General features: G+C 43.5%; 1 protein-coding gene across 1 annotated transcript; it reads right to left on the bottom strand.

Annotated features, from left to right (window-relative positions):
* Positions 1-1,817: 1,817 nt before the first annotated feature.
* Positions 1,818-26,716, bottom strand: LOC307100766 (uncharacterized protein). Its single transcript, XM_079773335.1, has 4 exons — positions 26,589-26,716; positions 14,621-14,747; positions 5,469-5,658; positions 1,818-5,089 (listed from the first exon to the last, which is right to left on the bottom strand). The coding sequence occupies exons 1-4, from the start codon at positions 26,589-26,591 to the stop codon at positions 3,646-3,648; spliced, it is 1,764 nt and encodes a 587-aa protein (XP_079629461.1). The 5' UTR covers positions 26,592-26,716; the 3' UTR covers positions 1,818-3,645.
* Between the last annotated feature and the right edge of the window lie 753 nt (positions 26,717-27,469).

Here is a 27,469-nt window from a genome sequence, read left to right as displayed (position 1 = left end):
AGTGGAAGAAGGTGAAGAAGGTGAGCAGGAACTGGGTAGGACAGGACCCGGCCTCCCGGTGGTCAGCGCATTCCCGGCTCCTGTCAGCTGGGCCTTGTTCAGACGCCGAGGGGAGGGGGGGGGGGGGAACAATGTCTGGACCTGTGGGGAAGCAGGAGCCTGAAAAAAGTTTGGGTATGAAATGGATAATTGTGATCATTTGGTGAAGCATGTAAAAAAAAAAAAAAAAGAAAAGAAAGAAAAAGAAAAATCCGAACTTCCTAAGGAGAGACTTTACAAAGAAATATTACAAGGAGTGGGGAAAAGGGACTGTGCACTCAGGGCAAGAACGCTCTGACCATATGATATGCAAGTGTCTCAAGAGTTGGGCCAAATAGTTTTTCTTCTATTTTTTTTTTTTTTTTTTTTTTAGAGCAGAGAGAACAAATGCAGAAAGAACCAGGTGTAGTTGGATGGCAGGGCCCTGAGACCAGCCTGTCCTCAGGAGGGCTGTTGTGTAGCGGCTTAGGTTGAGGACAGGCCAACTGCAGGAGCCTGGGGGGTAGGAGAGAAGCTAAACCGAAGTCTGGCCAGCAGGCATTTGCTCTGCTTGGTCAGTGGAGATGAGCAATTCAGCTCATCAGCAATGAAGCACGGAAGGGGATTTGAGGCGTCTGCATCCAGCCTTGTCCTGGATAAAAAAGTGAAGGAGGTTCTTGCATCATGCCCTTTTCCAGAACAAATGGGTTGGGGACGGGGGTAGTGCTTCCTCACACCTTCCATGGATGTTACCAGAAGCACAGGTCTCAGGGAGGATTCAGCTCTGTCACCTGACACGTGTGAGCAGCCTGTGTCCAACTCAGCACTAAATTTCCCTGTATTCAAGCCTCAGGTTTCAGCAGATGTAGAATGACTGAATTTTTTTTTTTTTTTTGGCCTGTTTTCCTTAGTAAGACTCTTAGTAGTCGACTCTAAGGTCTTTGATGTCATGGGGCTGAACCACGGACATCTCTGGGAGAAACTGTCTCAGTACAGAAAATGTCCTCTCTTCCAGTATAATTTTGGGGCAAATACACGGAATTCCACATCTTTATGAGAGGTGGGTGGAGATAAGGATTTAAATGTTCAAAAAGGTGGTAGTGAGCCCGGCTGGTGTAGCTCAGCAGTTGAGCGTCCATGGTTGGATTCCCAGTCAGGGCACATGCCCAGGTTTCGGGCTCGATCCCTAGTGTGGGGCATGCAGGAGGCAGCCGATCAATGATTCTCACTCATCATTGATGCTTCTCTCTCCCTCTCTGAGATCAATAAAAATATATTTTAAAAAAAAGTGGTAGTAAATAAAATAAAAAATAAAAAAGTGGTAGTGATTCTTCCATTCAGGATGCAGTTTGTGACACCAAGTGATCCCACTTGCTGTTAGTAGCTGGCCATGAATTGATCTCCCTTCCCCCACCTTTAGTTCCTATGTGTTCATTTCTTTCATGTGGTTTCCACCACCTAAATTGCCTAACTTAATTTTTGTCCATCTAATGTGTGACCCAGAATCTCCTTGTGGTGACATATGAATTTTACTGATCAACATTGAGGAGGTCATGTTATTTAATCTTCTGTGAAATAATTTTAAGTCATTTGGTCACCTTTTATTGACTTATGTGTTTATTGATTTCTGATGTTTTCTTAGATGCTCTGGGCAGGAATCCTGTTTCATTTGCAGATACTGTATACATTTTCTCTGGAATATGGTTTATCTTTTTGCTCTCTTTATTCTGTGCTGGTGAATAGTGTTCATGTGAATAGAAATGAATTTTTCCATCTCTTCCATTGTAGCTTGTTTTCCCCCCCCCCTTATATTAGAAAACTCTCTGTACTGGGAAGTCATAGTACACGTGACTCTAACTTGTTCTAAAAGTGCTCTATTTAAATTTGCATCAAGTTGGTTATGTTACATCAAGTCGATAAAAGGACCTTCATTGTCCCCTTTGGATAACCATTTCTCATCCACTGTGTGTTAAAATGTCCGTCATTTCCCCCCTGGGGCCGTGCCTGCTCTGGCCGAGACTCATGTCCCACAAATAGTCCAGTGTCAGTGACCTCCGTGGGTCCCTCCTTCGGCTGCACTGTGCTGTCCCAGTTACTGTTGTGACTTAAATGGCGTCATGTGTTTCTGGGAAAGTTCTTCCACCTTGTTCTGTAGAAATGTAGCTCTTTAGACATTTGCATTTTGTCATTTTAGTTTTAACAAGTAGTTTTCCAGAAATTAAAAAAACAAAACAAAAAAACCCTACCGAGTTTTAGATTTAATGGAAGTTTATTAAAACAACATCGTTTGGGAGAGTTGCTATCATGGTGGCATTGAGTTTCCATTCAGAAAACATGCACCTTTTCCATGTCTTTCTTTATGCTTTGATGTCACTGAGTCTGTTTTACAATTTTTCATTATGATCACTGTATATCCTTCAGTAGACATTGTACTGGAAAAGCCTACAGTTGTCCTCCTGTCTTTCTCCTTTACTTTCACATCGAATACTTCACTTCTGACACATTTGGCCACCAGATAAAGGAGCATTTCCACTCAAGAAGCAATTCTGTGACACCAGCCAGATGTCCCACAGTCTAACTCAATTCTAACTCTGTCTACCTGGAGATAGGACATATGTAATACTTTCAACAATACATATATTTTTTTAAAAAGTACATATGTTGTTACTTAATGTGATCAGTAGATCAGTAAGATAAATAAAAATAAATAAAATTACATCATTTCACATAAAAAAATAAAAACCACTTAATCTAATCACTATGCTGTTACATCTGAAATACAAAATAATATTGAATGTAGACTGTAATTTAAAAAACTTTTTACATTTTAAATACTTTAAAAGAGCAAAATATAAAAGGGATAATATGTTTAACACTCAGAATTTACAAATATAAACAAAATTTTGCCATTTTATTTTAACTTTTTAAAATATATTTTTATTCATTTCAGAGAAGGGAGAGGGAGAGATAGAAATTTCAATGGTGAGAGAGAATCACTGATTGGCTGCTTCCTGCATGCTCCAGACTGGGGATTGAGCCCGCAACCTGGGCATGTGCTATGACCAGAATCGAACCATGACCTCCTGGTTCACAGGTCAATGCTCAACCACTGAGCCACACTGGCCAGACAAAATTTTGCCATTAAAAAAAAAAAAAGGCGGGGGGGATGCCCAGCAATTCTTAACTGTTGTATGATATTAGCAAATCACTTTGGCTTTCTGGGCCTGTTTTCCCAACTAAATTTGACTAAAAAAAATCACTAAATTATGAAAAAAAAAAGTCCAAGATAATAAAATATGTGCAGTATTTTAGGGACAAAGAGAAATATTTCTTGTCTCAAGTTTTCATATCAGCAACATGAACCAGAAATATCATATTTTCAATAATTAAAAAATTTCATCCCTGCTCTGAATTTTCATGTACAAATTAAGTACTATATCTGAAGATTTTTCCTTATTCTTTCCATCCATACAGCTCTATCTCCAGTGTGTTTGCTCACACCACAAATTTTAAGGGAAGGATGAAGGCATCACATGGTTCTTGTATTCAGAGTTTCTGTTCATTGTATGTTTTCACATGTGCCTGCAGATATCAAGATACGTGAAGACCTTCCCACATTGCTGACATTCAGGTATTTTTTTCACTGTGCGTTCTCACATGTTTTCGCAGGGATGTGGGATACCTGAAGGCTTTCCCACATTGCTGACATTCATCAGGTTTCTCCCCAGTATGTGTCCTTGCATGTACTCGCAGGTTGTCAGGATACCTGAAGGTTTTCCCACACTCCTTACATTCATATGGTTTCACCCCAGTGTGTGATCTCATATGTCCTTGAAGGGAGCAGAGACGACTAAAGGCTTTCCCACATTGCTGACACTCAAAGGGTCTCTCCCCACTGTGCATTCTCACATGTATTCGAAGGGATGAGAGAAAACTGTAGGATTTCCCACACTCTTTACATTCATAGGGTTTCACTCCACTGTGTATTCTCATGTGACCTTGAAAATGTTGAAGCTGCCTAAAAGTTTTCCCACACTCTTTACATTCATAGGATTTCTCCCCACTGTGTGTTCTCACATGTTTTTGAAGGTAAGAGTGACTAGTGAAGGCTTTGCCACACTGCTGACATTCATAGGGTCTCTCCCCAGTGTGTGTCCTCACATGTACTCGCAGGGATGCAGCATACCTAAATGCTTTCCCACAGTGCTGACATTCACAGGGTCTCTCCCCAGTGTGTGTCCTCACGTGTACTTGCAGGTTTGCAGGAAACCTGAAAGCTTTACCACATTGCTGACATTCATAGGGTTTCACTCCACTGTGTGTTCTTACATGCCCTCGAAGGGAGGAGTGACGACTAAAGGTTTTCCCACAGTGCTGACATACATAGGGTCTCTCCCCACTGTGCGTTCTTGCATGTTCTTGCAGATTTGTGAGATACCTGTAGACTTTCCCACACTCCTTACATACATAGGGTTTCACTCCACTGTGTGTTCTCACATGTCTTCTAAAGTATTTAAGACTACCGAAAGCTTTCCCACATGCCTTACACTCATAGGATCTCTCTCCAGTGTGAGTTCTCACATGTCCTGTAAGGTAAAAGTAATACATAAAGGCTTTTCCACATACTTTGCACACATGGATTTTCTGTCCACACTGACCTCTCACATGTCCCCGAAAGGATGAGTGGCAGGTGAAAGCTTTTCCACATTTCTTACACTCAATAGAGTTTTTATTATTGAGACTCTTCACATATTTCTTAGATGCTCTCCCAGAATCCTGACATTTATAGGGTTTCTCCACAAGATCAGTTCTCTCCTGAGAACTCAGGCATGAAACCAACCTGCAGGGTTGTCCACATTCCTCACATGGATGAGGTTCGTGTCCAGTGGGAGATCTCTGATGATTTATAAGGAAAGAACAATCCAAGAAGACTTTTCCACACTTAGTGCATTCATAGTGTTTCACTCCATTGGTATGTCTCTCATCCACAGGAAGATCTGTGATCTGGTTCAGGGTGTCTCCACCTTGATTACCTTCCTTAGTTTCACAGAGACTCTCTACAAAATGACTTCTATTCAAAACAGGAAATACACTATTAGTGATTAATGATCATAAATGTTTTCTTTATTAATGATTATTGATGGTTCTAATGAGCACATATTTACCATTTTCAATGCACAGGTATGTTTTGGTACTGTCTGCATTATTCCATCATGAAACAAGCTTATTGCTCTGGCTGAGCTAAAATAGGGCCATAACTTACATACAGGGTCTCCTGTTCATTGTTTCCATCTGAGTTCTGTTTCAGACACTCAACAGCTACATCACATTTATGAAAATAGTGTCTCGTGAAAATTCTCTGAGTGCCCTATTGATTAGCTAGCTAGGTTTGTACTTTTTCTTTCATTTCAAGTTAGTCTAGCACTGCTGAGATCCCCTGTGCTTCTCACCTGAGATGCCTCTCTTGAGGTTGGTGCTCATCTGCAATGTTATAAACTGTAAAGTTCTCTCCAAAAACAGACCAGGAATCACTTCTTATGAATCTTAGTATTTTCTCTTCACTGGATATTTCATTCTCCAAAGTATCCTGCCCAGGACATGATGCTTGGGTTTTAACTTGAGTGAAACAATCTGTAACAACTGATAGCATAATTCAATTAAATTCCTGGGAAAGAAATGGTAAAATAAAGAAAAGAACAATGTATGGATTTATTTTCATATACTGATCCAAAAGTATAAATAAATTCTATAAGGAAGAATAAGTTTGTAAGCAAAGAAAAACTCTTAAGGACCTTTGCTATTTGGGACTTTGGCAATAATAGGAAAAGTGAGTCAAAATGGCAGCCTGGCCACTAAGAAATACTATAAAAAAGATAAAAGACCAAATAAAGATAGATGTTATAAAAAATGCCAAGTAGGGAGGAACGCCAAAATGCACGTGCCCAAATATTCCCTTTACAGGAGGAGATGCCAAAGTCTTCCCGAGTGAGGATACATTAAAAGTCCAACAGTGTAGAGGGCCACCTGGGAGGCACCTGGGCATTTCCTTAATTATCATCAGCTGAACTCAGGGCTTAGGGCGAGTCATGCCCTGGGAACATGCTTCCCCAATAAGGCTGGACATGTTAATCGGTTCTGACTTCATAGCAGCCCAGGTGTCAGCAGGGGCGGGTCTAGATATGTAAATCCAGTAATGCTAGGGCCTAGTTAAGAATGCAAATAAGCTCCTTTGATCCTAAGTTTTGGTGTTACTTCCTGGATTTTTGGGATATAAAATAAACCTGCTGTGTGGCTCAGGGTCGTTGTCATGCTGCCTCTCCAGCAGACAAAATGGCATCCCACCCAGCCCCCAGCTTTGTGAATCTATTTCTGCGTCTTGTTTTCTTTATTTCTATTATTTCTCAATCCCTGGCCGCCTCGATTTAGAACCGGTTCGTTCATCTCTCTTCCCGCGTGGGACGCGGAAAAGGGAGATCCCCGCCATGTTCGGCCCCCGCCGCATCAGGCCCCCAAATTTTGGCGACCAACGTGGGCCACGAAAGAGGCAACAAGAGGTATGGGTCAAGGGATAGCTCCCAAGAATTGCGCGCACCACAGATTTAAGAAAGTGTAAGGTACGGGGAGTGTATTGTGAATTGATATGAATTAGCCGGGTGTAAAACATGGGTAATCCTCAAAAATGCTTTAAACTATACTCTGTTAAGCATAGTCAGATTCTTGATTTCTTTCTTAAGTTTTGTTGATGAAACCTGGGAAAAGGTTAGAAAGCAGTTGTGTGACCAATCCTCAGCATAAGTCCAGAGAAAATTCCTATTTTAATTGGTGATGGCCTTGATTCAGCACAGGAGAGTTTAAGAATGTCTAAGTGGGGTGGGGTACAGCCATGGCCTTACAGCCTGCAGTGGAAGGGTACAAGTCTCTAAGAATACCATCTGCACCTCCTCCGCCTCCATGTGTAAACTACTTGTAACCAAGTAGAAAAGAATTAAAGGAATTTCTCAGCAACTGCCAATAATTCTTTATCTTAAAAAATCTTTTTTTCTCCTTAAAAAATAAAAATAAAAATTGAAAAAGTAAATAAAATAAAAACAGTAGATGCCAGACCATCACTGAATCTTTCCCCCAGAGCAAGCAGGATGTGGGGCAAGGGAGACACGTGGCAATCCAATATAGAAACCCACTCTCCCAGTGTGCTAGTTTAAGGTCTCTTTTCTCACCATAAAAAGGTTTTAAAAATTTAGAAATGTGTCTGGGATTTCTGTGCACATGTAAGGGGAAAAGGCCAGTTTAAAAAGCGAGTGCGCATAGTTTTTTGAGCTGGGCTTAACCTTTTGCTGTGTACAGAATAAAAACCCGAGACTGTTTTTTCCCTAAGAAAAATGGCGGATTTGACCAAAAGGAAAGAACACAGGCTGGTTCCAGCAGCACATTGGCATTTCCATAATAAAGAGTAGTTTTAAAATGCTAATGAAGGGTGTTAAAAATTTAACCTTAAAGGCTTCAAGACAGAATTTGTCCAAAGTAAATGCCTTAAAATAATTGGAATTGGATGAAACCCAAAAGTTGTTGAAAAACTTATTATAAAGTAGCCCAGATAAAGACTGGCTATGCCCCTTGTTAATGCAGGAAGGTGTAGTCGCCCTTCCCCCAGCATTTAGGTAGGCAAGTTCCCGCCAGCAGCCATCTTTGAAGAAGAATGTGGCAATTTACATTTGAACAGACCAAACCTGTTTTGCCATCTTTAAATAGGTTTGGCTTTGGCAGCTTAAAAATCTTAAAAGTTTGCTTAATTATATAAATAACAAAGTTTATTAAATATCTAGATATTTTGAAATGAAAAAATGCTAAAATATTAATCTAAATTTGCCTCATGAAAGATTTAGAGGACAGAATTGAATCTATTTGATTATGTCTTGTGTTTTAGAAATTAATTATTAAGAATATAAAAGAGTTGTTAATCAAGGAACTGCTAATATTTGACTTGCAAGCTCTGAAAGTTTAAAGTGCAAATTGAATTGGGAGAAATTAATTAAATATCTACAGTAAAACGTGTATTTGAGAAAATAAAATGTGTTTTCTCTTAAGTAATTAGGAATTCAAAATACGTTACTTATTGGTCTGATTTAAAAAGGAGAATTAATTCTGTGATACAGTTTAAATTTAATTGATATTCTTTAAGATAATTTAATTATGTAATCTTTAAATCACATATATAAGTATATAAATGTATATATTTGATCTTTCCAAGTGTATTTCAAGACTGAGAGTAACTTTTAAACATTTCACAGGCCCCGAAATGTTACAAAAGTCTGTTTTCTCTTAAAAGAAATATTTTTTTGTAATTAAACCGATTGATACTTGAAATCGCATGGAAAGCTTTATCAAATAAAAATTAATATTTTTTACTTATATGCATATATTAAATGTTATGAAAGTTTTCACCTGTAAGAAGGGCAAAAACTATATTTCTTAAATATAGCAAAAATTTTCAACAGCAGTAGAATTTCAAGAAAGACAAAAGCCTCAAGCAGCCTCCATTTTAAATGGGCTGGAGGTGGGAAACTGTTTATGCTTTTAGATCATACCAATAAAGTATCAAATAAGTTTACTGAATAAGTTTCTTTGCTTTTTAATTAAAGATACCTACTTAAGTTACTTTATAAATTAGATTTTTTAAATATAATCAAGGTCTCATATAAATTAAGTTACATGAGAAGCCAATGTTTTTATTAGTAATTGAAACCTGACTCGTAGCCACCTGCATTCTTAATTAAGCTAGAGGTGGGGCAACATTTTCGGCTTGTGAGACAGCAGCCATCTTGCCTGCCCCTCTGGCAATGTGGCTTACTGCCCTCCATCTTAAAATAACAAAGGCCAACCCCCTTCCTTTGAATAAGCCAACGTCTTTGTAAGCAATTTAAAAATAAGTTTTTTAAGGAAGTTACTGAAGCCTTCCCATGATCCCTCTGTATATGCAAATAAGCCTAAGAGGATACTTTAAAAATATAATTATAAATTTAATAAAAAGGAGAAATTTTAAAATTTTAAATTCTCTTTCACTAATATTTACAGTGTAAACTAAGATTGTTGTTAAAATGTTAAATCTGAAAGTAAATTAGTAGTCAGCCTTACTGTAAGAGTACTTGTAATATAGCTAGCTAGTCTCCTGAGGCTTGCCTTTCAAGCTGTAATCATACAGGTTGCTTGTTGTAAAAAGAAAGACAAAGATTCTTAATGAAACTCTCTATAGCCTGAAAATTATTTTGGAAGGAAATAAAGAGAGGTTTCCTTCAAATATCATAGGGATTGTAATTGATAGCCAATACATTAGGCCTCAGAAGGTGGAGATAAGGAAAGATTGTCTTAAAACTTTAAATGACTTTCAGAAATTATTAGGGGACATTAACTGGTTAAGACCTTGTCTATACAAAAAGAAATTGACAGCCAGTTTGAAGTTGAATTGCCATGGCCTAGAGCAAAGAATATCCTTGCATGATATTATTCTACAATTTCATTATAATTTTTGATATTTTACAACAGCATATTGTACAATTATCCCAAACAAACTTACAAACTAATTCTTTGAATGTTTGGCAGCAATTTAAAAGGACATGAAAGGATTTAATCCCTTCCACTGTGTGGAAGGCCCCTTAGGAAGGCACTTGAGCATTCTATATTGGCCTCTCTTGCCCTTTTTTGCCAAGAGGGACCTTCCCACAGCTGTTGCCTGAGTTTTCAGTTCATGCTGAGTTGAAGCCTCATAGTGGCTAGTACCATGGATCTGTCTCTCACCCAATGGCGTGAGCTGGGCCCTCCCTGGAGAAGAAACCTGGGTTCCTGAAGATATATGATCAATGCCAGGGCCCCGCCAGCAGGCGAGGGGATCCCAAGGCAGGTGCTGGGCTTGGAGGCCATAGGGGCATAGGCTACCAAGGAGACAGAACTGAACCTCACATCACCCTGCTTGGCCCCGGAGGATGGCTGGTTAGCCAGAGACGGGTAAGATTCCTCAGGGGAGGAACAACCTAAGACAGGCACAGTCGCAGAGGGGCCATCAGGAGAAGAACTTGGGGGTCAACAGAGGTGGGGCACAGATCCTCACCCCCCCCCCAACATTGCAGGGGCTTGAAAACTCGCCCCTTCTGAGGGAGGTCTCCTGCCCCATGGCTGCTTCACGCTTCCCATGCCCAGCTCAGATCGGGACCCAGGCAACATACAGAGACTTGGCCCAGCTCAGATCAGGATCCAGATAACAGAAAGAGACTTGGCCCAGCTCAGACCGGGACCTAGGCTGACAGAGACGTGGCTGACAGCAGCTGCCCTATTTCTAAATCCAGCCTAACACCAGGAATGCTCAAGGATTTCTCAGGGATGCAAATAATCCTTTCCATTAATATTTACAGGGTAAACTAAGATTGTTGTTAGAGTATTAAATTTGACAGTAAAATAGTCAAGTTTTCAGATTAATTTAAATTGGCTAAAAGAAATAAGTGAATATTCAAGAAAATTTAATTGTACAAAAAGCTGTTCCTAAAGTATTAACCAAAATTTCTATTGGTAGTTCATTTCATGGTAAAATTGCTTAACATGCAGTGAACCTAAAGCAGTCATATTTTTGTGCAAAAAAATAAAAGTTTATCAAGACTGCATTAAAAAATTATTTTACAAAAGTCTCATAATAAAAAAAAGAGATTAATAGAATAATATCCTGTAAGAAATATCCTGTCAGTAAATTACATCATGCCTTAATTACTTTAAAATTTTTACTCAAAAAATTAATTTTCATTTATAATGCAGATAATAATACACCCATAAAATCTTATGGTGTCAAAATAAGTTAAAAAAAAAAGTTATGGACAAAAATCAAAAGGATCCCAAGTCTAATTTATAGAAAAAAATTTCTTTATTAACCTTTGGTCGAGAATATGTTTATATTTCCAGAAAACTCCAAAGCCCATATGGATTCCTGCAACAACAGATCCCAGAGAGGACCTGATAGGACTACTGCAGCCACAGAATAAGCAGTGGCCCACAAGAACAGAGGAGAAATAGTCCAGAAATAAAAATAGTGAAGATGCCTTGCCATGCTAGCAGTCAGCACCTGTGCATTGCTGCAGGTTGACCAGGACCAAGGAAAGGAAGGTCGGTGTGCATGCTTACAGACCATGTGTGCACACCCTTCTGCATAGAAGTCAATGTTTAATGTTTTTGTGTTCTACCAGGACCCCTGACTTGGGGGTCTTGCTTTATTTCTAACACAGGGAATGGTATTAACTGCCACATTAAAATAAATATTATACCTCAGGCATTAACCATTTTTACAGATGGATCCAGTTCTAGAAAGGCTAGATCTACTGCAGCAGGGAAACAAAGATCCTTCAAACTTCTTATATGTTTCAGTAGAAATACAAGTTCTTATTTATGCCTTAACAGATTTTGCTATGGAGCCCACCAACCTATAGTAATAGTGCTTATGTGGTAAGTATGGCAAAAATTATTGAAACAGCTACTATAGGGCACACTAATTCAGAGGAACTTTTCATTTAATTTTCAGTCTTTAAAATGTTACTAGAGAAGGACAATGTCCGTGTTTTATTGGAAGCAATGTCCTCAGTGTGATATCCACCTCCCTGTGCCAACTTTAGGGGTAAATCCCCAAGGACTTAAACCTAATCTAATCTGGCAAAATGGATATCACTCAATAGTGGAAAGAGCCAATCGTACTCTTAAAACAAAAAGGGGGAGACAGATGTTATGTGTCACCTCAAAAGAGACTCAGTCATGCTTTTTATACTTTAAAATTTTTTGAATTATGATGCAAAGGATCGTACAGCAGGTGAAAGGCATCAGGCCTCCTGTACAATAGCCTCAATCGAGTCAGCTAGGTGGAAGGAAGCATAAACCAGACAAGAGTTTTATCAGATTCAGTAATAATGTGGGGAAGAGGTTGTTTTTTATATCTTTGCAGAAGGAGCAATGCAGCTAATTCGGGTGCCAGTGTGTTACGTCCCTCACCACAATGGACCCAGAGAAGCTTGTGTCCCTGCACTCAAAAGGACTGAGAGTTGCCCCATGACAGCAAAGCAGAAGAAGAAAACTGAAAGCTGTGCAAGGGACTGAGGTGCCAACATGGAGTCAGCTGAAGAAGTTAACGACTGAAGTGCAGCAGATTGTGGAAAAGCAAGAAGTTGAAGCTACTTCTTCAACCATGTTCCTGTTCATGCTAGCATCTCTTAGCTGCCAGTCTTCTGCAAAGTCTTGCACAGCCAAGTCCAAGGACTCTGAGTAAATATACACCAGCAGCAAAAGAGACTTTCATTTAGTAGCTAAAAATGTTAACATGTCCATAGTTTTGATTTCTCTCTTATTGTTTTGCATTGGTATTGTTTTGTTATTATTTAATAGCCAGTTTTGTTCTTAACGTTCAAGTTTTGAAAATGTAACATGTATGTAGTCTAGTTTTTGCATTGGCATTGTTTGCAATTAGAGCTTTATTATTAACTAGAGGCCCAGTGCATGATTTAATCATGCACCTGGTGCACCAGCGGGCTGTCCGCCGGTGCCCCAGGCCTTCCGAAAGCCTCCGGTGCTGCGGAGGCTTTCGAAAGGCCTTGCGCCGGAGCAGAGAGCCGGCCAGGTCCCCCGCTTTGGCCTTTGATTGCGGGGGACCTGTCCGGCTGGCTGTCCGCCGGTGCCCCAGGCCTTCCGAAAGCCTCCGGTGCTGCGGAGGCTTTCGAAAGGCCTTGCGCCGGAGCAGACAGGCGGCCAGGTCCCCCGCTTTGGCCTTTGATCGCGGGGGACCTGTCCGGCTGGCTGTCCGCCGGCGACCCAGGCCTTCCGAAAGCCTCCGGCGCTGCGGAGGCTTTCGAAAGGCCTTGCGCCGGAGCAGAGAGCCGGCCAGGTCCCCCGCTTTGGCCTTTGATCGCGGGGGACCTGTCCGGCTGGCTGTCCGCCGGCGACCCAGGCCTTCCGAAAGCCTCCGGCGCTGCTGAGGCTTTCGAAAGGCCTTGCGCCGGAGCAGAGAGCCGGCCAGGTCCCCCGCTTTGGCCTTTGATCGCGGGGGACCTGTCCGGCTGGCTGTCCGCCGGCGACCCAGGCCTTCCGAAAGCCTCCGGCGCTGCGGAGGCTTTCGAAAGGCCTTGCGCCGGAGCAGACAGGCGGCCAGGTCCCCCGCTTTGGCCTTTGATCGCGGGGGACCTGTCCGGCTGTCCGCTGGTGCCCCAGGCCTTCTGAAAGCCTCCGGCAGCCATGGTACAGACGCTGAGCTCGCGGCGCCGCGAGCTCAGCGTCCTGCTGGCCCAATCAGCTACCCCGGCCACCCTGAGTCCCGCCCCCTGCGCCTCCTGCTGGCCCAATCGTGGGCGTAGCGGAGTGATGGTAATTTACATATTACCATTTTATTATGTAGGATGTTTAGATTTTACTTTTATTATAGTAGCTTAAAAACAAAAGAAAGGGTGAGATGTAGAGGGCCGCCTGGGAGGCACCTGGGCATTTCTTTTAATTATCGTCAGCTGAACTCAGGGTGTAGGCAGAGTCATGCCCTGGGAACATGCTTCCCCAATAAGGCTGGACATGTTAATCGGTTCTGACTTCATAGCAGCCCAGGTGTCAGCAGGGGCGGGTCTAGATATGTAAATCCAGTAATGCTAGGGCCTAGTTAAGAATGCAAATAAGCTCCTTTGATCCTAAGTTTTGCTGTTACTTCCTGGATTTTTGGGATATAAAATAAACCTGCTGTGTGGCTCAGGGTCGTTGTCATGCTGCCTCTCCAGCAGACAAAATGGCATCCCACCCAGCCCCCAGCTTTGTGAATCTATTTCTGCGTCTTGTTTTCTTTATTTCTATTATTTCTCAATCCCTGGCCGCTTCCATTTAGAACCGGTTCGTTCATCTCTCTTCCCGCGTGGGACGCGGAAAAGGGAGATCCCCGCCATGTTTGGCCCCCGCACAACAAGAATGCAGGGTAAATGTAAAACGTCACCCTCTCAAACACAGATTGAATCACGTTTCTAACAGATTTGTCCAAATATCAATCCCTTATCCAGATCCTTTCCTCCTGCAGGTTGTTCTCTGGAGTTCTCAGACATAGAGGCCCTTAAATGAAGCCTTTCTTCACAGTCCCCAGCTGCCATTAGGAGATTGATGGTGTGTTTGGCTGATGCCCTGCCCCTGGAGTAAAGGTCCCCATGATGGAGGATGGAGGGCAACATACAATCTATGAGAAGGGCCCATACTTGGGCTTTATGGCCAGTGATGATGTACAGTGTGGATTTAATTGTAGCATGACCATGTCAAATATGTATTAATCACAGTGTAACTGTTCAAGGGTGAGAACCATAAAGCTGTTTTCACAGCAAACTGGAGACTATGCTCATTCCTATAAAAATTAGGGAGCCTCAGACTTATTGAAGAGAAATAAAAAGTCAATTTAATATATAAAACTTTTTTTCATTTGACTCTGGGTATGTTCCATGAAGGCTTGGATTGCATCTGTCTTTTTTTTCAACATATTGCCCTTCCTTGGGCCCAATAAAAAAAGAACCATTGTAAGAAATACTTTTTCCTTAAAAGACTAAGTGAGGGATAAAGCCATCCTTACCCACTGAGGCCAGGTTCCTGAAGGTCTCTAGCATCACTTCTCTGTAGAGCTTCCTCTGAGTGCCATCCAGCAAAGCCCACTCTTCCCGAGTGAAGCACACAGCCACATCCGCAAAGACCACCGTGTCCTGAAACATCCCACATATTCTATTTCAACAAAGCACCTCTTCACCAGCATGTGCAGGAGGATGGGGGAGGCTGGAATGGAACTCAGTTTCTAGGACACCTAAGCTCATGCTCTTTTGGGAAATGACAATAAGCAAGCAAATAAAATGCATTATAGTCAATAGTGGTAAGAGCTTGGAACCATGAAGCAAAGTACAAGAACAAGTGATATAAACTTATCCTATACTAGAGGCCCGGAGCACAAAATTCGTGCATGGGGGTGGGAGGATGTGTCCCTCAGCCCAGCCTGCACCCTCTCCAATCTGGGACCCCTTGAGGGATGTTCGACTGCCCGTTTAGGCCCGATCCTGGTGGGACATCCCTCTCCCAATCCAGGACTACTGGCTCCCAACTCGCCTGCCTGCCTGCCTGATTGCCCCTAACTGCTTCTGCTTGCCAGCCTGATCACCCCCTGACCACTCCCCTGCTAGCCTGATCAACGCCTAACTGCTCCCCTGCCAGCCTGGTCACCCCCAACTGCCCTCCCCTGCCGGCCTGGTCACCCCTAACTGCCCTCCCCTGCTGGCCCGGTTTCTCCCAACTGCCCTCCCCTGATGGCCCAGTCGCCCCTAACTGCCCTCCCCTGCTGGCCTAATCGCCCATAACTGCCCTCCCCTGATGGCCATCTTGTGGCGACCATCTTGTGTGTTGGAGTGATGGTCAATTTGCATATTACCTCTTTATTATATAGGATAATAAAAGTGTAGTATACAAATTGTCCCCGCAATCAGGAGTTCCTCCGGGAGTTTGACCAGGGGGCGTGGCTGGCTGGGGGAAGGGAGGGAGGCCCCGGCCAGCAGCTGGCAGCTGCTAGGGACTCGACCAGTGCACAAATTTCATGCACTGGGCCTCAAGTCCATACATAATTAAAAAGAATGGCTTTTACTGTTATATAGCAGATTCTGAGTATGTTAAAGACTGAAAATGAGTCCTGGCTGGTTTTTCTCAGTGGTTAGAGCATCAGCTCGTGGACCTAAGGGTCTCAGGTTCAATTCCAGTCAAGGGCACATGCCCCGGTTGCAGGCTTGATCCCCAGTAGGGGGTATGCAGGAGGCAGCCTATCAATGGTTCTCTCTAATCATTGATGTTTCTATCTCTCCCTCTCCTTTCCTCTCTGAAATCAATAAAAAAAAAACAACATATATATATTTTTTAATCAATAGAAAAAATATCCCGGGGTGAGGATTAAAAAAAAGACTGAAAATGAAATCATCGTTCAGATAATGTAGAATCAAATACTACTTGGTTTGCTCAAAAGTTATTGTCAGCTCCAAGACCTAGAACCAGGATGTCAGACAGTCATGAACACTGAGATTTCCAGTGCTGCTTGATCTAAACAGCTTTCACCTTGTAAGTCAACAGTGTTCTGGAGCCTGGTCTAGTCCCCTCATATCTGACAGAGGCAGAGACACAACCCCTCCCCCGATGAGGTGGACACTGTGGGCATAGGTATAGGCCAAGCCTGGGGCCTGGCACACTGTTGGGTAAAAGGGGAACTTGGTTCCTGAAGAAATTTTCAAGCCAGCAGGGCCTCGCAAATAAACAACTGAGTGCCTAGAATTTGAGAAAAATCGTCCCACAAAGAAGAATCACTGAAGGATCTAATGGTAATAGAGCTAAAGGCGACTTTAACAGAGAGAAAAAAACTACCTAATGTGTATTTTAGAGCAATGTTGGGTTGGATGACATAACACCAATAAAATAAAGGGCAAAAAGTATTTTAAAAGTAGAAATTTTTAAAAACTGTGTTCTCTCAAAATCTAAAAACACAAACACACCAAACCTGCCCCCCCACCACACACACACAAAAAACCAAACCCACAACTATATCAGGTACAGAAAAGGCAACACTACATCAACCAGGGTTACAACTAGGATTTGCTAATCACATACCCGATACCAGACATAAATACATATAGAAAACTCATAGGACCACAATTTTTAAAAAGGCAACAAGATAAAGACAAATAATATAATTAAATAATGGGCAAAGAATGTGAGTAGATACTTTTTTTTTAAAATATATATTTTATTGATTTTTTATAGAGAGGAAGAGAGAGGGATAGAGAGGAAGAGAGAGGGATAGAGAGCCAGAAACATCGATGAGAGAGAAACATTGATCAGCTGCCTCCTGCACACCCCCCACTGGGGATGTGCCCGCAACCAAGGTACATGCCCTTGACCGGAATCGAACCTGGGACCCTTGAGTCCGCAGGCCGACGCTCCATCCACTGAGCCAAACCGGTTTCGGCGAGTAGATACTTCTTAAAAGGAAAAATTCATACAGCCAATAAGCACCTAAAGGATTCTAGCCATTAGTCATCAAGAAAATGCAAGTCAAAACTAAAGCAGGTATCTGTTCACACTACTAAGATGGCTATGAAGACAGACCAGTACTGGTGAGGATGTGAAGAAGTCAGAACCCGCACACATAGCTTATGGGAAGTAAAGTAGTGAAGCCACTTTGGAACACAGCCCGGCAGGTCCTCAAAATGACTAACATGGTTATCACAAAACACAGCAATTCCACTCCTGTGTGTTTACATAACCAAGAGAAGGAAAAACAAATATCAACACAAAACTAGTACAATCATGTGCCAAATAACATTTCAGTCAAGGATGGACTGCATATATGAAAATGGTCCCATAAGATTATAATGGAGCAGAAAAATTCCTGTATCTGTAGCCATCATGCCATCGTAGCACAACGCATTACTCCTGTGTTTGTGGTGATGCTGCTGTAAACCTGTGCCACCTGTCATATAAACACATAGCACATACAATAATGTACATATTACTTGATAATGATCATAAAAGACCATGTCACTGCTTTATGTATTCCCCGTGTGCCAAGAACCAAAGAAAGAGGCTGGAACTCCAGCATTAAGCAGAGTTTGTTAAGGAAACTTACAGACAGAAGCAGAGTCTTTGGCGGCACCAAGACTGTATGTCTCACCCTAGCCAGTTTGGCTCAGTGGATAGAGGGTTGGCCTGTGGACTGAAGGGTCACAGGTTTGATTCTGGTCAAGGGCATATACCCAGGTTGCGGGCTTGATTCCCAGTAGGGGGCCTCCAGGAGGCAGCTGATCAATTATTCTCTCTCATCATTATGTTTCTATCTCCCCCTCTCCCTTCCTCTCTCTGAAATCAATAAAAATATCTTTTTTTAAAAAAAGACTATGTCTCTGCAGCAAAAAGGGGATGTGGGTATGATATATAGGGTGTCCCAAAACAATGTATATATACTTAATAGCTGATAACTCAATTTTCACTCCTTTTCAGATTTAACTGATTTAAAATGGTGGATGAAGCCAGACTAAGCTTTGAACAAAGAAAATTTATTCTCAAGTGCCACTAGACTTTTTTAATGGGGATACAGAAAAGATAAATTTTACAGTACAAAACTGGCAACAGTCGACAAGTTGAGGGCACACAAATACCTAATGAAATAATTCCTAATGTTTGCAATCCATTGCTTGGTATTATCAGCAGTGCCTGGACCAGAACAGTCATCAGTTTGAAAACAGGCATTGAAAAAAGAAATTATTAATTTCTGTATATTCTTTTAAAATTTGAAAATGAGCTATATGTTAATAAACACTGACTTTATAATCAAAGTGTGTATACATTTTTTGGGGATACCTTAAGAGAAAAGAAGAGGCAGGTGCTAACACGAGTAACTTGTAGCCACATGGCATGTGCTTGTTAAAAGTAAATAACTAAGGGGCCCACTTGTCTATACAATAACTTTCCTATCAGGTGATAGGAACCCACTCATCGAGAGATGAATTGGTACTCAGCAAGCTTTGTAAAGATGGCACTGGCTATGTTAAGTAATGAGAAAAATTTTGGCTAACAACTATACTTTTTATCGTTATGTTAGACTGTACTTTTTAAACTTGTTTTTAAAAAGTTAGTGCTGGCCTGTGTTTCTCAGTGGTTACACCAAAGGGTCTCAGGTTTAATTCCTGATCAAGGGCACGTACCTGGTTTGCAGGTTCAATCCCTGTCTTGGGTCAGGGCAAGTGTGGGAGGCAACCAATCGATGTGTCACATCAATGTCTTTCTCTCTCTCTCTCTCTCTCTCTCTCTCTCTCTCTCTCTCTCTCTCTCTCAAAAATCCATAAATAAAAATTTTTAATGTCCTAATATAATAATTGCACAATTCTGTAAATATGCCAGATACCAATAAGTTTTATAAATTAAATAGGTAAGCTTTATAATATGTAAATTATATCTCATATAAAACTGTCGTTAAAAAGTTCAGACAGCCCTGGTGTGGTGTCTTGATTGGAGCATCATCCCATATACCAAAGGGTTGTGGGTTCGATTCCCAGTCAGGGCACATACCTAGGTTGCAGGTTGGAGCCCAGGTCAGGAGGTGTACAGGATGGATGTTTCTCTCTCACCGGGAATCGAACCTGAAACCTTTGGTGCACGGGACTAAGCTCAATCATCTGAGCCATTCCAGCTGGGCTATTGTATTATTTTCCATATGAATAACTGTAAATCTATTTTTGCCTCACCCTGTATATCCTCCTTAAACTAATGGCATTTTCATTTAAATTCCATAGAATTTAACCAAATAAATTAACCCTTTGCACTCGCTTGCTTTTTTCTCAATTCCTGCTACTGATGCTAACCATGTCGAGTCACACTCGACATCCAAGTGCAAAAGGTTAAGAGTAGGAAAATGGAACAAAACTTCAGATGTTTCATAGATTAAACACACTGAGGAGATCTTACCACTTATGGGAAGAGATTTTTTAATATTAGATGTAATGGGATAAATGTATAGAAATCAGTAAACATACCTGAGATGACACAAGAGAACACCTGAGAATGTGATCTTTAAAGAAACAAAATCTGCTGATTCTATCCCCACATACTAAATGCAATTCTCAAAGGATTCCTAGGCCAGGTACTAAATATTCAAAAATCAGTGGTTCAGGGGCAGGGAGTGGGATGGAGGAGATCACTGGAGGGGAAAGGAGGGGAGGGGAAAGGAGGGGAGGGGGCAGGGAATCTGTAATACTTTCAACAATAAAAATACATTTAAATAAATAGTGATTCCAAATTGTAGGGGGAAAAAAACAAACAGAGTAATACCAAGACCAGAAAGGGACAATTCAAAAAATATTCAGCCGAAACCGGTTTGGCTCAGTGGATAGAGCGTCGGTCTGCGGACTGAAAGGTCCCAGGTTCGATTCTGGTCAAGGGCATGTACATTGGTTGCGGGCACGTCCCCAGTGGGGGATGTGCAAGAGGCAGCTGGTCGATGTTTCTCTCTCATCGACGTTTCTAACTCTCTATCCCTCTCCCTTCCTCTCTGTAAAAAATCAATAAAAAATATATTTTAAAAAAAATATTCAAAGGCAATGACAATCAAATATAGAGGCAAAAGGAGTTTTAAAAGGCAATCTAGCCCGGCTGGTGTGGCTCAGTGATTGAGCATCAACCTATGAACCAGGAGGTCATGGTTCAATTCCTGGTCAGGGCACATAACAGGGTTTCGGGCTTGATTCCTAGTGTGGGAGGTGTGCAGGAGGCAGCCAATCAATGATTATCTCTCATCATTGATGTCTCTCTCTCCCTTCCTCTCTGAAATCAATAAAAATATACTTTTTTTAAAAAGACAGTCTAGCCCTAGTCTGTTTGGCGCAGTGGATAGAGCATCGGCCTGCAGACTGAAGGGTCCCAGGTTCAGTTGCAGGCTCCATCCCCAGCCTGGTCAGGGTGCGTTCGAGAGGCAACCAATCTGTGTTTCTCTCTGTGTGTCTCTCCCTCTCCCACTCTCTCTAAAAATCAATGGAAAAGTATCCTTGAGTGAGGATTAACAAAAAATCTAATAAATAAATGAATACAAAGAATACTAACTCAAAACCAAGGTCATTTCATTCCAGAAAGGCAAGATGGATTAAATATTGTTTGCCCTAGCTGGTTTTGCTCAGTGGATAGAGTGTTGGCCTGCGGACTGAAGGGTCCCAGGTTCAATACCAGTCAAGGGCACATGCCTGGGTTGCGGGCTCGATCCCCAGTATGGGGCATGCAGGAGGCAGCCAATCAATGATTCTCTCTCATCAATGATATTTCTATCTCTCACTCCCTCTCCCTTCCTCTCTGAAATCAATAAATATACATATATTAAAAAATGCTTTTAAAAAATATTGATTGTTCAATGAGTACAATTTATCCCATTAATGAAAAAAAGGCACACTAACCATAGGCTTCCAGTCTATAGATGCTGAGGACATGCTGGTCTCATGTCACTGCTCATTGATGACAATAAAACTTAAAGACAAGAAGGGAACAATCAGCAAGAAATGGTATCTACCTAAACCCAGAGACACCTTCCTATTGAACAGTGAAATGTTACAACTATTCCCTCTGAGATCAGGAACAAAAAGGTGAGGGTGGGCATGTATACAATTGTACACTGTGAAGACCTGCCAGTGCAGCGATGGAAAACAAGGATATGGAAAAAGATTTACAAAGGGAAAATACTAAACTTCACTAGTACCAGATGAAAAGATTTAGTATTTAGAAACCCCCCAATCTTACAGACAAATTATTACCTTAAAACTGATCATAGCAGGGGTATTGGTTAAAATTATAATATTAAAAAAACAGTATCACCACCAATAATACATCTGATAACAGTTTAATATCCAAAATTTATAAAGAACTCCATATAACTCAACACCAAAAAAAAAAAAAATCCAATTAAAAAAATAGATGCCCAGGTGGTGTGGCTCAGTGGTTGAGCATCGACCTATGAACCAGGAAGTCACGGCTTGATTTCCCGATCGGGGCACATGCTCAGGTTGTGGACAGGAGGCAGACAATCAATGACTCTCATCATTGATGTTTCTATCTTTCTCTCCCTCTCCCTTCCTCTCTTGCAAATCAATAAAAAAAATATTTTTTAAAAATGGGCAAAGGACCTAAACAGACAGTTCTCCAAGAGGACATACAGTTGGCCATTAGACATGAAAAGATGCTCAAAGTCACTAATCATCAGAGAGATGCAAATTAAAACCAAAATGAGATATCACCTCATACCGGTCAGAATGGGTATCATTTTAAAAAAATATATATGTACTAGAGGCATGAAGATTCGTGCACTGGGGGGGGGGGGGGGGTGGGGGGGGGCCCTCACCTCAGCCCAACCTGCGCCCTCTTGCAGTCTGTCTGGGGGCCGTCAGTTGGACATCCTTAGTGCTGCCAAGGAGGCGGGAGCCCCACTGCGCTTGCAGCCATCAGCCCGGCTTGTGGCTGAGCGGAGCTCCCCCTGTGGGAGTGTACTGACCACCAGGGGGCAGCTCCTGAGTTGAGCATCTGCCCCTTGGTGTCAGTGCACATCATAGCGCATCATTCAGCCATTAGGGTCAATTTGCCTATTACCCTTTTATTATATAGGATAGGATTTTTTAAATTGATTTCAAAAAAGGAGAGGGGGAGAGAGAGGTAGAAACATCAGTGATGAGTGAATCATTGATCGGCTGCCTCCTGTACACCCTCTACTGGGAATCGAGCCCGCAACCCAGGCATATGCCCTTGACGGGAATCGAACCTGGGACCCTTCAGTCTGCAAGTTTGCAGGCTGATGCTCTATCCACTGAGCAAAACCAGCTAGGGCCAGAATGGGTAATCATTAATAAATCAACCAATAAACAAGTGTTGTCAAGGATGTGGAGAAAAGAGAACCCTTATGCACTGTTGGTAAGAATGCAGATTGGTGCAGCCAATGTGGAAAACAGTGTGGAAGTTCCTCAAAAAATTAAAAATGAAACTGTCTTATGACCCAGTAATTCCACTTCTGGGTATATATCCAAAGGAACCCAAAACACTAATTTGAAAGAATATATGCACCCCTATGTTCATTGCAGCATTATTTACAATAGCCAAGCTATGGGAGTAACCCAAGTGCCCATTAATAGCTGAGTGAATCAAAAAGCTGTGGTACATATATACAATGGAATATTACTCGGCCATTAAAAACAACAAAATCTTACCATTTGGGACAGCATGGATGGACATAGAGGCTATTATGCTAAGTGAAATGTCAGTGAGAGAAAGATAAATATCACATGATTTCACTTGTATGTGGAATCTAAAGAACAATATAAATGAACAAACAAAACAGAAACAGCCCTAACCGGTTTGGCTCAGTGGATAGAGCGTTGGCCTGTGGACTGAAAGGTCCCAGGTTCGATTCCGGTCAAGGGCATGTACCTTGGTTGCAGGCACATCCCCAGTAGGGAGTGTGCAGGAGGCAGCTCATCGATGTTTCTCTCTCATCGATGTTTCTAACTCTCTATCCCTCTCCCTTCCTCTCTGTAAAAAATCAATAAAATATATTTAAAAAACAAACAAAACAGAAACAGACTCATATATAGAGAGAACAGACTGAGGGTTGCCAGAGGGGAGGGGGTTGGGGAGCTGGGTGAAAAAGGTGAAGGGATTGAGAAGTACAGACTAGTAGCTACAAAAGAGTCATTGGGATGTACAGTACAGCATAGGAAATATAGTCAATAATCTACACTAATAAAAGAGAAATATGCAAATTGACCATCACTTCACAAATGCCACCAGCCAATCAGGAGGGAGTATGCAAATTAACACAACAAAGATGGCAGCGGTCCCGCCCCCCCCCCCCCCCAGCCACTCCGGGCCTCTGGGCAGCACGCATGCAGGCACAGAGCGGCTGGGCGGGGCAGGATGCCTGCTATGAGGAGGAGGGTGGGGGGTGGAGGGCGCTCCGGCTGGAGTGAAGACTGAAGGCTCCAGCCAGAGTGAAGACGGAAGGCAGTGGCCAGAGCGAAGGCCTGGGTCCCGGGTGCTGGAGGAAAACCAGTGCCGCAGCCAGGGGAAGGAAGGCCTACTGCACGAATCTTCGTGCAACGGGCCTCTAGTATTCTAATAACTATGTGTGGTGCCAGTTGGGTACTGGAAATTTCAGGGAGAACCGTTTATAAAGTGTAAGATTGTCTAACCACTATGTTGTACACCTGAAAGTAATACAAAATAATATTGACTGTAAACTGTAATTTTAAAAATGTTTAAAATCTATTTCAGTTCCATGTACAGTGATAGGAAGAAAATTACATTTTATTTTATTTTAGTCCAAAGCCCATGCCAGACCCAAGACCAGTGAAATCTCTGGGGTAGAACAAAGGCATTGTTAGCTTTTTGTTGTTGATGTTAATCCTCACTGGAGGATATTTTTTCCATTGATTTTTTTTTTAAGAGAGAGAGAGTGGAAGGGAGAGGGAGAGATAGAAACATCAATGTGAAAGAGACACATCAATTGTTTGCCTCCCACACACACCCCGACCAGGGCCAGGGATTGAGCCTGCAAACGAGGAACATGCCCTTGACTGGAATCGAACCCAGGACCCTTCAGTTCGAGAGCCAACGCTCTATCCACTGAGCCAAACAGGGCATGAAAATGACATTTTGAAAGATACCACTTAGTCAGTTTCCTTCTCCCTAGGTGCCCAGGTGCCCCACCTGCCTCTGCCACCAACTGTCAAGGACTGGATGAGTGGCAACAAGAATAGAGACGGAACTGGAAGCATTGTGTTCTATTTCTAGAGATGAAAGTTTCTGGAAATTTTCTGGTTTCCTTTCAATATAGGATGAAAATGGTGATCCCAAAGTCACCCTAATAGAAATTCTATCCTCTCCAGGAAAATAAAGGGAAGAGTGGCCAGTGTGAGCCAGCTTAGATCCACAGCCTGCTTCCCACAGTGCACAGGGAACCCAAACACCTTCACCTTTCGAGCTGGGGGCCAGGCTCTCTCTGCTGACAGGTAGTCCAGGATGGCCCCATCCAGGAAAGGAGTCCGGGGACCCTGAGCCCCTGGAAATCAAACTCTGGATCCCACACACCCTTCTCTCCCTCTTCAGTGTGGGAACAACGCCCTCTCCAGGGCCTCAATGTTTACCAAGGACGTAAGCAATAAGATCTGACCCAAATTAACTCTCAAACTCATCAATTTCCCTCCAACAGTAAAATCCAAAGATTCACTCCCTAAGTCTGACCTTCACAGTCTTACTCAGTTTGCACAAATCATACTTAACTCCAGCAACCCTGTGAATGATGCCAAACCAACTATAACAAGTCACAATTCACAAAACTTGCATTAATCTTTAACATCAAGTGTCACAGACTGTGCATCCTGAATGGAAGAGTCACTATGATTTTTATGAATCTTTTTAGTGTGGATCGCCACCAACCTTGCATGAAGGTGTGAAACTGCGTTTTCCCCACAATCTTTTTTTTATTTTTTTACAGAGAGGAAGGGAGAGGGATAGAGAGTTAGAAACATTGATGAGAGAGAAACATCCATCAGCTGCCTTCTGAACACCCCCTACTGGGTATGTGCCCCCAGTCAAGGTACATGCCCTTGACCGGAACCGAACCTGGGACCCCTCAGACCACAGGCCGATGCTCTATCCACTGAGCCAAACTGGTCAGGGTTCCCCACAATCTTAATAAAAGAGAGGATGTTTACTGTATCTGAAACACTTTCCTCAGAGGCATCTCTGGTTAAGTGGAGGAATGATATGAGTCAGCAGGAGAGACAAAGACCTGAGACACTTACCTACCCTCACTAACATGAAGAAACGAGGCAAATCTGCCAAAACCTGGGGCTGGACTAAGGGAAAGCTCCTAGTGCTGAGCTGGGCACAGAGGAGGCTGTGCAGGCGTCTGGTGACAATGCTGACTCAGTCCTTGGGACCCTGTTCTCCTGGAAACATCCAGGGAAGGTGAAAGGAACCACCCCAACCGTGTGTTCTGGGAAAAGGCACATGGCAGGAACCACTGACTTACATAGACTCTCAGATGTCTCCCACGTTTACCTCTGACAAAGCCAGAGGCAGACACCCCACATCCCCACTCTCTGGGTCCTACATGATCGGCTGTACTGTTCCTCCAAGCAGAGCTCTGCTGAGCTTCTCTCCTAACCCCAGAACCCTGAACTCAAGCCTGTCCGCAGCTTTAGCCCACAGATACCCTCTCCGGAGAACACGCTGGCCCCCAACCACACCAGGTCCCGCCTACATTTGTGGACTCCTCTCCATAAAAGCAAAACTCAGAAAGCGCAGCTCTTGGGACACTTGTGGATGGTATGGCCTGAGGGTCCTCCCTGCGGCCCAGCCTCGGCCCCAAGTGCAGTCCCCTCTCCTCACCCTGTGCAGTAACGCTTTTGAATGAAAATCTCTTCTTACAAAGCTGGGATTTTTTTCAGACTTCACAGGCTTGACCTAGGGATCACAATTTCCCATCTTTTATCCGAGCTTTACTAGTTTATGTCCTCCTGACAGGCCCAGACATTGCCCCCACCCTGTCTGGACAAGCACTGAGGTGTAGACAAAGCCCGCTGACCCGAGCCGAGACCGCGCTGACCACAGGGTGGCAGGTTGCTGTCACGCCGCCTTCCCGCTCACCCTCTCTCTGCCACCGTTTCCTTGGGGACGGGCACAGCTCGGAGAGCCCAGCCTTGTCCCCACTGCACAGTCTTTGAACCAAGTCCGATCTGACGTTATCCGTCAGGTGCAGTCAGATCCTCCCTCCCGCGTCCATCCCGCCCCCGCCCCTGACCGCCCGCGACGGCGGCCGCCAGGTCCTTCCTCGGTCCCCCAGCTCCGCCAACGCCTCGGAGCCGGGACACGACGCCGGCCCACCCCGCAACCGAGAAAGGACACTCGGAAGGATTGGGGGAGTGGGGGGACGCGCAGCTTCCAGCCGGTTTCGAACCAACACATCCCGGCCTCGGCCCGCTGCACGCACTCACCATCTCGCGACCGCGCTCCGGGCTCTCGGGGCGTCGTCCTCTCCGCAGCCCCGCAAAGTGGGACAAGGTGACAGGACACCCAGGGCCCCTCGCGCAGACACCGAGAGCGCCTCCGCCGGCGGAGAGGCCTCAGCGCAGGACCGGAGCGCCCGCCTCCGGCGGTGAGTGCGCGGCTCCCCCGCTGATTGGACAGCGCTGCAGGCGCGCGACGTATTGGACGGAACTCCAGGCTGCCCCTTCCTAAGGATTCTGATTGGGCACAACTCGTCACGCCACCGGGCCGTAATTGGACAGTTTTTGAGACCCGCCCCCTTCCCATGCCTTGATTGGGCAGTCCCTCACCCGCTCCTGTTCCCCTGATTTTGCTCTGGCCCCGCCTCAGTCTCCCCTCATTGGACAGTACCAGACCCGGCCTGAGAGTCTCAGGTGTGGCTGGGAGAGCGGAGATCGGGCTGGACCCAGCGAAGTGCGGGTGGTGGGCTCAGCCTGGGCTGGACCCAGCGAAGTGCGGGTGGTGGGCTCAGCCTTCCCTGCTCAGCCCCATCCCTGCGTTCAGTTTCTTCTTCGCAGCATGCCCTGTAGGCCTTAGCCCTTCCCCTTGCTAGTCACTGACCCCCTAACACGGCCAGAAACAACGGCCACTCCTTGACTAAGGGTCACAAGGTTTGAGTTTCTGTTAAGCTAAAGATAAAATCATGGCCTAAGCTGTGCTTCAGCTCCTGAGCCCTAAAGCAGAACGACACTGGCCGCGTCCCCAGGAAACTGAGGGACACCGATGCTGACCTAAGGATCTGAAATGATGATTTACTGCCCTTATTCATTCTTGACCAACCAGCAAGACCCACGACCCCAAACCCCTTACTCAGTATGACTTGTGATTT

Source organism: Cnephaeus nilssonii (genome assembly GCF_951640355.1).
Source record: "Cnephaeus nilssonii genome assembly, chromosome: 5".
In the NCBI taxonomy this organism is placed as follows: Eukaryota; Metazoa; Chordata; class Mammalia; order Chiroptera; family Vespertilionidae; genus Cnephaeus; species Cnephaeus nilssonii.
The sequence above is the reverse complement of the archived record's forward strand: the minus strand, read 5'-3'. Positions and strand labels throughout refer to the sequence as shown.

Excerpts from the sequence above, each read along its gene's own strand:
- LOC307100766 (XM_079773335.1), bottom strand. Across the intron at positions 5,659-14,620 it reads CAGGAACCTGGCCTCAGTGG|TTGTTACAGATTGTTTCACT; the intron begins GTAAGGATGGCT and ends TTATGCTATCAG. Across the intron at positions 5,090-5,468 it reads CCTCAAGAGAGGCATCTCAG|AAGTCATTTTGTAGAGAGTC; the intron begins GTGAGAAGCACA and ends TGTTTTGAATAG.